The 12023-nt window shown below is 51.1% G+C and overlaps 1 protein-coding gene across 5 annotated transcripts in view; it reads left to right on the top strand.

The window, feature by feature from the left end:
* The window catches only part of TENT4B (terminal nucleotidyltransferase 4B), a 78714-nt gene that overhangs the window by 49336 nt on the left and 17355 nt on the right, over nucleotides 1-12023 (top strand). For all 5 annotated transcript variants that reach the window (XM_058675180.1, XM_058675179.1, XM_004583836.3 and 2 more), the window contains 2 exons: nucleotides 9672-9795; nucleotides 11282-11328. In XM_058675180.1, the coding sequence (XP_058531163.1) occupies nucleotides 9672-9795; nucleotides 11282-11328 (171 nt within the window). The remainder of the gene's footprint in view (nucleotides 1-9671; nucleotides 9796-11281; nucleotides 11329-12023) is intronic.

Here is a 12023-nt window from a genome sequence, read left to right as displayed (position 1 = left end):
CCTGCTACTCGGTTACCATCCAGCTCCCTGCTATAGGCCTGAGGAAAGCAGTGGAAGATGACCCAGTGTTTGGGCTTCTGCTAGCCACATGGGAGACCCTGATGAAGCCTCAGGCTCCTGGCTTCAGCCTGGCCAGCACTGACTGTTGCAGCCATCTGAGGAGTGAGCCTGAAGATGGGAGAGCTCTCTCTTTTCCTCGCTCTAAACTTTCAAATAAATAAGTCTTAAAAGCAATATGTTCATTTGAGATCCAGGCAGAGAGAAAGTCAGTCTGACTTTGCATATTTTTTTGTTTGTTTTGTTTTGTTTTCTTCTCATATTTTTAATGTATGTGTAAGTGATACTTTATGAATCAATGTTTTGATTTTTGCTTAAGCTTTGAAATGTTCCCGTTGTGGTACCAGCACTTACCCAGAGGTCTAAATGCTGTAGAAGAAAGTTGATTGGGAAAGCCATTCTCCAAGTTAGTCTTGTTCCCATTGTTCAAGGCAGTCACTGTTTAGAATATAGTTAGAATGTAGTCAGATTGTTTTTGAATATGTGTATTGGGAGCTTGCCTTATCTTAATATAAGTTACTTATGAGCAGATAGGCACCTCAGATATGTTTTGGACATTGGGATTTTCATGTGCAGGATCCTTGAAAGTGAAGTCACTAGCCCTACACCAAGACAAGAGAAAATAGATAGAGAATAATAATTGCTCTTAGAATTATGAAAGCTAGGAGCCAGCATTATGGTGTAGCAGCTAAAACCAATGCCTGTAATGCTAACATCCTGTAAGGGTTCCTGTTTGAGTTTCAGCTGCTCCACTTCCAATCCACCTTCCTGCAGATGGCCTGGCCCAGTCCTGGCTATGTGGCCACCTGGGGGAGTGAACCATGGAATCAATCTCTCTCCCTCCCTCTCCCTCCCTCTCCCTCCCTCTCCCTCTCTCCCTCCCTCTCCCTCTCCCTCCCTCCCTCCCCTCCTCCTCCTCCTTCCCCTCCTCCTCCTCCCTCCCCTCCTCCTCCTCCCTTAGTCCCTTCTCCCCTCTCCCACCCCCAGCGTCCCATGTCTTTCTTTCTGTAACTCTGAGTTTCAGTTAAATAAATCATTAGACACTTACTAAGGGCTCAGCACGTCTGCACTTCATTGTTGCGTTTAAGGCTGCAACAGACTGCTGCGGGATCAGTTGTTCTTGGTGTTTGGACCTGATAGCTGAGGACACAGCTCAGCGTATGGTCCCCCTCCCCTGCCAACTCAGAACGACAGCTTATTAAGTAAAGTTTTGTTTCAAGACGTTTGATGTTAGTGGGGAAATATTGTCGGCTAGTTGTCTTTAGGCTTCCTAACTTTACCCACATTCGATCAGGGCTCCTCAGTGGTGGGAAGTTCCGAATTTCTGCTTGAAGACTAAGGATTTCTTCTCCTTTCTTTGTCTTTGCAGTGGCAGGCTTGGGTGGCAGGGCAAGGCCTGGAGGAAGGAAGACAGATGGTTTCCATCTCTTCCACAGGGGAGGGCAAGTGGAGGGGCAGAGAAGGAGCAGACGAAAACCATCCTTCTGGAACACTGGCCTGAGCAGACGGAGCAACAGGTGGCGGTGTTGGGAAGGAATGCTCTCATTTGTAGGAGGGCAAGTACCAGTACCTCTTTAAAGGAGGAGGAACTGAACACTTTGTAATGTAGGACGCAGGGCCAGGTGTCCCTTCTCTGCACTCGACTCTGACACCGTCAGCGCTGAGGAGGGGTTAGCATAGCAGATAGGACATTCCTGAAGCTTGAGTAACCATTTGTGCGTGCTTGGAGTGTTCACAAAAGTGCAGTGCGAGAGCTCCGTCTTCGCCCTATTAAGTAATCTTTCATCATGGAGGTATGAAGAAGTTTCTTGTCTGCAAAAGCGGGCGATGGGCCTTGCACTGGTGATCCTTCCTGGCTCTGTTAGAACACACGACACATTGTGTGTACGTTCAGATATGAAGCTATTAGGGCATTCCATTCTTGAAATACTTGCAAAGCTTGGCTTTTTCAAACATTACATACTGGTACAATGGTGTAACAGGCTAATCCTTCGCTTCTGGTGCCGGCATCCCATATGGGCACCGGTTTGAGACTTGGCTGCTCCACTTCCAATCCAGCTCCCTGCTTATGGCCTGGGAAAGTAGTGGAGGATGGCCCAAGTCCTTGTGAGCTTGCACCCACGTGGGAGACCCAGAAGGAAGTTCCTGGCTCCTGGCTTTGGTTTGGCTCAGTTCTAACTGTTACAGTCATTTGAGGAGCAAACCAGCAGGTGAAAGAACTCTCTTTCTATATATAATTTATTCCAAGTAAAATCTTTAAAAACATTACATGCTGGTTATGGGTAGTCTCTGAATCTGGACACACAGTGTGTGTGGGGGGAGGGGCTTGTAGTTGCAGGTGACCTGTGGGGTGTGATGCTTCGAGAGACACTTAGTAGGCTTTGAACCCACAGGGTCTCAGGTTTCTCACCAGGAGAGGAAGATCAAGGGTGTTCCGTGCTTGGGTCTGCCTGTGCAGGCCATGCTAGAACAGGAAAAAGAGGGCTGAGCCAGGGAGCGGCTGTGACTCATTATAGAAAGTGACCCCAACAAGTGGTGGGTCCCAGGTGGGCACTTGGAGAGGGACAAGAGAAGGGAGGATGGCAAGGACACAGTTGAATGGTCTTGACTCTGAGTAGTGACAAGGAAGGTGCAGGGACAAGGCCTGGTGGGGAGGCATTTGTTTGGGTTTTTGCAGGATTGGAGGCGCAGTAGCCCTCAAGGATGAGGAGGAAGGGTGAGCCAAGGCTGGTTCTGTAATGTTGTGTGGAAGCAGTGACTCTGGGAGGAAGATGGGCGAGAAAGGTGAAGTGTCTGGGCCATGCTGGTTTGCGGTAATGACTGGAGCAGCTGTGTGCGTGGCAGCCGCTTGTTAAAACGCTACATTCTGCCCTGCCGTCTCCTGCAGGCGTTGCTCATACTGAGCAGCTATCACCCCAGGCTTCCTTGCTTGCTTCTCCTGGTACCCGTGTGCCTTTGAGAAAAGTCCAGCGTACAGTGCACCATAGATCTCTGTTGCCCCAGGGCCAGGGCTGCCAGAGTCTTACATTGGGCCAGAAGTGTGAATGGTATGTGCCTACCTCTGAGGATTTGAGTCTCTAGAAGGGATAGCCCCCTGCCAGCAGAAGCCCCCTGCACACTCTGCAAAGGCATTCTCAGTCCGGCAGCATGTAGTGGCTTGTGTGCTGTCCCCTGTGCCCGAGCCTGCGCACCCTGTGTGGCCAAGTGTCAGGGCTGCCCACTGGCCTCCTGCTGGCCCAGGCTCCCTGGTTGTAAGGTGTGTAGCTTTTTGGTTTGTAAGGCTAGATTCTTTGAGTTTCTTGAAGTGTATTAAAAGGTCCTGTAAGGCCCGGTGTGATGGCCCAGATGACTAAATCCTTACCTTACACACAGCGGGATCCCCTGTGGGTGCTGGTTTGTGTCCTGGCTGCTGCACTTCTTCGAGCTTCCTAGTTGTGGTCTGGAAAAGCAGTGGAGGACGGCCCAAAATCTTGGGACCCTGCACCCACATGGTAAACCTGGAGGAGGCTGCTGGCTCCTGGGTTCGGATCGGCTCAGCTCCATCTGTTGAGGCCATTCGGGGAGTGAACCAGCAGATGGAAGATCTTTCTTTCTATCTTCTTCTCTTTGAAAATCTGCCTTTCCAATAAAAAGAAATAAAAAATTTGAAAGATCCTTAAAAATATGTCTCTACAGTGAGGCAGGTCCTGTGGAGTGATGAGTTAATCTGCTTGGCGTGCCCATGTGCCAGATTGGAGTATCTGGTTTGATCAAGCTCTTGCTGATGTGCCTCAGAGGCAGCAGAGAATGTCCCAAGCGCTTTGGTTCCCTCCTCCCACCTGGGCGACCAGGGTGGAGCTGCTGGCTCCTGACTGTAGCTCAGCCAGTGCTGGCTGTTGCAGGCATTTTTGGAAGTTCAGTCTCTGTCTGCTCACCCACCCACCTCCTGCCCCATGCCTCTGCCTTTCGAATAAATACATCTGTGAGAGAAGTAAAGCATTATGGTAGTTCTTGGCATGGCATCGTTAGAAGGTAGACTATGTGGCTGTTTTAATAACTCATTCCTTCCCCCTCAGATCTCCTCTTGGATTTAATCGTGGTTAACAGAAGGGCATCAGGCTTTGTACTTCTCAGGGTAGGGGTAGTATTTGTGTGGCCAGCAATATGCGTGTGTCTTTTACATGGGGAAATGCCAAGTGAGGACAACTCGTATGGCTATAATCTCACCATTCAGTAATCTCTGTTAGAAAAGCAGAAAAACAAATGTGTGGGGTAAGATACAAACTAGGGCCACAGGCTCTCGTGCAGGTCCCTCGGCTGGGCAGCAGAGGCACGCCTGGTGCTCTCCGAGTGTGCTGTATGTTTCTATGATGAACGCCTTATTCATGCTTGCCTTTTAAACATAACCTTGCCTCTTTGTCAGTTTATATAGCTTTGCATGCTTTGTGATGAGTTCTGGGCGATAAAAGGCAGATCCATGTGTGTGCAATTCCTGAATTGGGTCCCATCCATGGGCACTGTCGGCGTGTGAGTGTGTGTGTGCTCCCTGCGTTGTGTCCCGTTGTGGGCACTGATGGTGTGTGTGTGTGTGTGTGTGTGTGTGTGCTGTCTGCGTTGTGTTCTGTCGTGGGCACTGATGGCGTGTGTGTGTGTGTGTGTGTGTGCTCCCTGCGTTGTGTCCTGTTGTGGGCATGGACAGCATGTGTGTGAGTATGTGTGTGTGTGTGCGTGCACGCGCGCTCCCTGCGATTGTGTCCCGTCATGGGCATGGACGGCATGTGTGTGAGTGTGTGTGTGTGTGTGCGTGCACGCACGTTCCCTGCGGTTGTGTCCTGTCGTGGGCATTGGCGACTTTCTCAATGTTTATATCTGATGATTCTGAGCATACTCTGTCAGAGATCCCTTAAACCTCATGGAACTCTTTGTGGAACGTGAGAAGAAGGGTGACTTTTTAAAATAATGTATTACTTATTTGAAAGGCAGTTGCAGAGATCGGTAGATATATAAGTACATAGATAATCTTCCATCCAACAGTTCATTCTGCAAATACCCAGACAGCCAGGGCTGTTTCCTGGGAGCCAGGAGCTTCATCTGGATTTGCCATGTGCGTGGCTGGGGCGGCAGCAGGTGGGCCGTCCTCTGCTCCCTTCCTGGGCACATTCTCTGGGAGCTGGATCACTGGTGGAGCCAGGACTCCTGTGGGCAGCAGCCGATGTCTCAGGTGGCAGCTTAAGACACTGCACCACAACACCAGCCCCAAGATGGGAAGGGTTAAGAACTATTTATTAAGTATTATTTATTAGTCCACCTCACATTGGAGAGGTGGTGCTGCCTTACACTGTGCGCTCCTTAAGACAATGCACAGGAACATAGTCACGTCTCTGTTTAAAACGAGGCCGGAGCCTCTGCCTACAGTGCTGGCATCCCCTATGGGTGTCAGTTTGAGTCCTGGCTGCTTCAGTTGCAACCCAGCTCCCTGCCAGTGTACTGGGAAAGCAGTGAAAGAAGCTCCAAGTTTTTGGGTCCCTGCACCCACATGGGGACCCAGAAAAAGAAGCTCCAGGCTCCTGGCTTCAGACCAGCCTAGCTGTGACCATTTGGAGAGTGAATCAGTGGATGGAAGATCTCTGTAATTTTGCCTTTCAAATAAAAAAGAACTTTTTTTAAAGTCCTTCTAGGGTGAATGGCGAATATCTTGTTTCTGGTAGTTACTCAATGGGATTCTGTCAGCACCTCCAAGTTGTTCGTAAGGGGGAGAGGGTTAGAAACCATGGCTGCTGTGGGGTCTCACGGGATGTGTGTCACATGGGGCAGGGATCTTGTGCTCCCTCCAGCGGGTGCTGGAGGCACTGCAGGGCACAGAGCTGAGCCTGGCTGCCACTGCCCTTGGCCTGCTGGTATGGCCTCTGAGGGTGGGGGCGCTCCTGAGTAGCTCTCATGCACCCCAAGGGCAGCCCAGCTGGAACAGGGCAGAACGGGCTCCTGCCTCTCGGACCAGGGGCACCTCCCTGCCACCTGTCCCTGGTAGTCAGTAGTTGAGTGTCTGCACAGCGGGAGTAATGTTTTCTTTTTTCTTTCTTTCTTTCTTTTTTTTTTTTTTTTGAGATATATTTATTTTTTACTACAAAGTCAGATATACAGAGAGGAGGAGAGACAGAGAGGAAGATCTTCCATCCGATGATTCACTCCCCAAGTGACCGCAACGGCCAGTGCTGCGCCAGTCTGAAGCCGGGAATCAGGCTTTGGGCTGTCCTTGACTGCTTTCCCAGGCCACAAGCAGGGAGCTGGATGGGAAGTGGGGCAGCTGGGATTAGAACCAGCGCCCATATGGGATCCCAGCACATGCAAGGCGAGGATTTTAACTGCTAGACCATGCCACCGGGCCTGGGAGTAATGTTTTCTCGTGTCTCTATTTTCCCCTAAATCAGCTGAGTTAGACTTTTTTTTCTAATGTAAAAAAAATATTTTTTTTGGTGTGTTTTGTTTTTGTTATTGAGAGTAATTTAGTCCCAGCAAATTTTCTGTTTCGGCATACTTTACAGTTCTGTGCTGACACTGATTTCATCATACTGTTTGGTATTGCTTTCCTTTATAAATGGGGAACTTGTCTGCTTTTTTGTTTTTGTTTTTTTAAGATTTGTTTATTTGAAGGAATGATACAGACAGGGAGAGATAAGTTTCATTATCTGGTTCACCAAGTGTCTACAACAGCCAGGGCTTGGCCAGGCGAAAGCCAAGAACCCAGAACTTCATGCTGGGCTCCCACACGAATGCCAGGGACCCACATACCTGGGCCATCTTCTGCTTTCCGAGCCACAGTAGTAGGGAGCTGGGTCATTAGGGAAGCAGCAGAGACATTCAAAACATTGCCTGTCCAGCCCCAGCTTGTGTCTTCATGCTTTCTGGTCCAAAATCTCGGTGTTCTGATAGAGGGTACTTGTGTGGGAAAACCAGACTGTTTCTCTTCCTGTATCCTCACAACCCAAAATGCCTCTGACCAAGCTAGTGTGGGAGGTGTGTGGGGACACCATCCTGGTGTCCTGTGGTGACGCTCGCTGCTGCAGTTGGCCAAGAGCCTGGCCCCTGAGCTCCCCACTTCTAATGCCGCGCCCTCGCAAGTCCTGATCAGATCCCAGAGCCTACTATAACACACACACACACACACACACACACACACACACACGCATGCGCACAGCCGCCATCCCCAAGGCCAGGCCTTCATCCATCCTGCAAGCCCAATGATTTATGACCCCTGCTCCTTGCATCCAGCCTTGTCCATACCGGCAGTGGGGATTGGTACGCACCCTTCCTGGGGCTTAGTTAATTCGCTAGAGAGACTTGGAGAACACAGGGGAACACTTGGTGTTTCTTGATTGACCATAGACGATGCATCATTTTTATAGATTGTGTTTATTTTTATTTGAAAGATTTAGGGGGAGAGACAGAGGTCTTCCATCAGCCAGTTTACTCCCCAAATGGCTGGAACTGAGATGCTCCAAAATCATGAGCTAGGAGCTTCTTCTGGGAATCCCACATGGGATCAGGGACCCATGGGCACTTGGGCCATCTTCTGCTTTTCCAAGGAACGGAATCAGAATTGAGATAGCCAGTACTTGAACCATTGGCCACGTAGGGTGCTGGCACCATTGGCACGCTATACCACTGTGCCGACCCTGTGAAAGATATTTCTAAAAGATACAGATATATAGCTGAAGCAGTGTGCAGGGTGAGATCTGGGAGTGTCCCTGCATGCCTCGCTCTTGGCCATGTATGTGCTGTCGTCCACTTTCTGAAGCCCCACCTGTTTGGCCATCTGTAGCTCCTGGAAGAGGGTGTGAGCACAGCTGATTCTGTTGCTGACCACTGGCAATCCATCCAGCCTTGACCCCTCTCTGCATGGTGAGGATGGAGCTGGAAGTCCCAACTGTAGCCAAGGCCTGGTCTTTCTGCCCCATCCTGCAAGTCATGAGGCATTTCAATTGCAGCTACAAAGTCATCACTTTGAGACTCCAAGGGTTGTAGGAGCTGTGTGCCAGGGCACAAGACCACAGACGACAAATCTCAAGGCATCCCAGCACGATCGTCAGGTCCCGCTCATGTGCAGGGCATGCAGGGCTGTCCTTTCTAATGTCACCTGAGAACCCACGAGGCTTGGATGGTGTTGTCCGGGGCCTACCAGTCAAACCCAGGGCAGACAGGGGTTTCAGACCTGGGGTTTGAAACCACAGGCCATGTTGGAACTGAGCATGCTGAGGCGGAAGCACGTGGTCACTCGTCCCTGGGGACACAGCTGTCCTTGGGCCCTGTCCCAGCCTGCACTTGAGGGTGTTTTGATTCTCGGTCCAGAATAAAAACATCCAAAGAGACAGAAACTTGATTGCTTCATCAGTCACATTTTAAAAGTCGTTCAGTTTCCATGGAGCAAACATTATCACCCATAGGTATCGGGACATGAAACTTTTTTTTCCCCTTTCCTCAAAAATCGTTTTTGGACTCCTGGTGTTTCCAGCTGCCTGCTTTAGTCCCTGTGTGGGCAGTGTAGATGCTGGCACACTTCCTCCTCCTCCTCCTTTTCCTAGGGCACTTGGCACCCACTGGTGGTCACACCCTGCACTTGGCCTCCTGATTTGCGCTTGAGACCCTGAGCTCCCCCCTAAGCCCTCCAGCACTTGTCTTCCCATCCCTTGCCACCCCCTTGCTCCTCTTGCCACTCTGAGCCTCCTCATGCTGGCTCCGTCCCACTCATTGTGCAGCCTCCCTCCAGCTTTTCTTCTGACCACTTGATTCCTCTGGGCCTCAGGCCTCAAAGGCAGCCTTCATCTTTCCCTCAGTGCTGGTCAGGCACTAGAGCCTACTGTAACACACACGTGCATGCGCACAGCCGCCTTCCCCGAGGCCAGGCCTTCATCCATCCTGCAAGCCCAATGATTTATGACCCCTGTTCCTTGCATCCAACCTTGTCCCTGGGCTGCTGTGCTGTCTGCACAGTTGCCAGTTTCATTGCCTTAAAATGCTGTCTTTATGAAGCATGCTCTTCCCAGTCCCTCTAGAATAGTGTTTAAGCAGCTTCCTGCCACCCAGGGGAGAGCTTGAATTTCCCAGCGTAGTGCAGCGTTCCGAGCCTGTGTCCTCCGGGGCCTGCCTCTTCTCCGGGTTCGTTTCCCACCAGCCACCCACGCAGGCAGATCGTGCGTCTAGCTCCCTGGCAGTTCCCTGGGAGCCTCCAGCGTCATCGTGGAACCTCTGTCTGCCAGCCTTGTCGGGACCGTGCTGCTGTTCACGCGGCACTGAGCTCGGCTTGCGCAGAGGGCCTGCTTGCGTCCCCTGGGTCCATGTCTCCAGTGTGGTGTCTGCTAGCTCGGTGCTAATGTGGAACAGGCCAGGGCCTGTCGTTACACAGAAAAATACCAGCAGCACCCGCATGTGTTCTGCCAAGGGAGTTCTTTCTTTGTTTTTTTCTATTAGATTCCATTGATTCTCATTTTAGCCAGAGATAGCACATGAAAAATAAGGTCTCTGAACATAGGATCAGCTGCTGAATTACCTAGTCAGACTTCATTACACAAGACCGGTTAAGATCGTGACTTCCCCTCCGGTGGTCCTGCTGGCATTGACTTCTTGCCTTTCTCCTGCAGTCTGCATGAAGAAATCAGTGATTTTTATGAGTACATGTCTCCAAGACCCGAGGAGGAGAAGATGCGTATGGAGGTGGTGAACAGAATTGAGAGTGTGATTAAGGAGCTCTGGCCGAGTGCTGACGTGAGTACCTGCTGGGCGCTGGTGCCCAGGGCCCTGTCCTCATCCGCATGTGAGGGGCTTGCCTCTTGGAGGCCCCCCTTGCCGGTGTGGCTACTTCTGTTTAGAAAGCCAATTTATTTGAGAGGCAGAGACATGGAAGGTGCTCCAACCTGCTGGCCTACGCCTCAGATTCCTGCAGCAGCTGGGGCTGGAACAGGGCAAGGCAGGCAGCTGACAAAGCCACTCCAGATTGCAACTTGGAGCCATGAGCACTGCTCTGGGCCTGCACCGGCAGGAGGCTGGAGCCAGGGCCAGGGGTCAGCGCAGCCCGGCATAGGGCCCAGACACCTCCGCTGCTGAGCTCAGGCCCGCTGCCTGTCTGCTGGATGTGTGACAGGCAAGTGGTCCTCTGCAGTCTCGCGAAGCCAGGGCTTCCTAGCTATTTTCATTGGATTAGATCAGTCAAAACTTTTTTTTTCCCATCATTGCTGAATAGCAATTACTAATGGCAAGCCGTATTTAGGAATCATTAGTGTAAAAAGGAAGCAAGACCAATTGAACCTCATTGCCACGGTCTCTTAATCAGATGTGATGTAGCACAACCACCTGTCTGGTCGTTGGCGGCCCAGTGGGGGCTCTGTCCCCCATGTCGGGTTGCTGGGCACCCGCAGGCCCTCTCCGGCTTCACGGCTCTTGTGCTTGGTGCTTGATGCTGACTTTGTTCCATTCCAGGAAGTCATATGTTAGAATCCAGGGCATTGTGGTCTGCAGGTCTGCGGACTCTGTCCTGGGCTGGCAGCATCCAGCTATCACTCTGCGTGTCTCCCTTCTGCCCCGACTGTAGGGAGAGGGGAAGACGCTAGTGTCTGGTGGGGGTGCTGAAGGGAGATCTCCTGACTCTTGGTTGGGGAGGGCAGTGCTCTGATCCCCAGGAGCTGTGGTGAGCTGGGAGCACTGCTGGCATTGTGGGTTCGCAGCCCTGGGGCAGAAGGGCCCCATCTCACCCAGGGATCACCTTCTCAGGCAACTTTTTTTTTGTAAACGCTTAAGGACCACAAGGCCGTGGATGGGTCCTGGGGTCTGTTGTGTCTGTGAGGTTGGGCCGTTTCCACTGTCATGGTTCTCCATGGGCTGGAATGGCTCAGGCCCTGGCTTGGTGGCGCACCACATGATGAGGTGATAATAGTGCCATATGCTGGTCACATAGTCAGACCCTCATTTGATCCTGCTCAGAGACAAAAGTTAAGGATCTAAGATCCTGTCTGAATTGTGAGAGAACAGTAGTCTCCTCAGTTGGACTTGTCCAGGTTTTGTGCTTTGGTCTGTGTCTCATGTTTGTGTCAGATCCATTTCAATAGCATTCTCACCATCAACCTGTGACTTCATGAAAGCCTGGTGCCTGTGAAAATGTTCTTGCAGTACCAAGAAGGGCCACTAGAGGGTAGCCAAAGCAAACATTTCTCCCCTAAGCTTGGTGACTATCTGACACCTTCTTTTTCTGTTTTAGGTCCAGATATTTGGAAGTTTTAAAACAGGCCTGTATCTACCCACTAGGTTAGTACATTTATGAAATATTCAAGGAGATTGTATATATTTCCAGGGTATATTGATTTTTGGCTGTTGAGTGTGTAGGACTGTTTTAGATGTGTGAAACATTTATTTAGATATATTTTGAATAAGTTTGAAGCAAAATATTCCTTCACATCGTCTCTCCAAGACTGAGACTGATGGAACAGGGCCACTGTAGCACCTGACTCCAGTTAGTTCCGAGGTTGAGAAATGGCCATGCTACAGGGAGCTGTGCAGTCCCACACCAGTGCCCCTGGCGCAGGTGTTCCCATGGGTCGTGGTAGAAGGCCTGTGTGACCAGGCATGTGAGGTCTGTGCCACCGCAAGTGACTGCACGCTCTGGGGACGGCACCCGAAGCCTCAAGTCAGGAGCGAGAGCTCCGCTCCTCTGTGAGGTGGCTGGAAGCTGCTTTGAGGACCCCACGTCCCCCGTCGCGCATCTCAGGCGAGGGTGAGCAGCCCGCAGCCTGGGAGGGCGGCTAGTCATTTTTTATGGACAGGGTGAATCCCGACCTGCGGGAGTTCAAGTGCTGTGGGCTTTCCAAGGGAGCAGCACTCCGTCTTGATACTTGATTGGAGCCTGCCAACATGTGTGGATGTGTATGGCACCTGCAAAAGCCAGAAAAGATTGAGCTTTGAGTTCGTTCCTGCTTTCCTTCATTTAGGCTCTGAACTTCAGC

The sequence above is a fragment of the Ochotona princeps genome, chromosome 16 (genome assembly GCF_030435755.1).
Source record: "Ochotona princeps isolate mOchPri1 chromosome 16, mOchPri1.hap1, whole genome shotgun sequence".
In the NCBI taxonomy this organism is placed as follows: Eukaryota; Metazoa; Chordata; class Mammalia; order Lagomorpha; family Ochotonidae; genus Ochotona; species Ochotona princeps.
The sequence above is the reverse complement of the archived record's forward strand: the minus strand, read 5'-3'. Positions and strand labels throughout refer to the sequence as shown.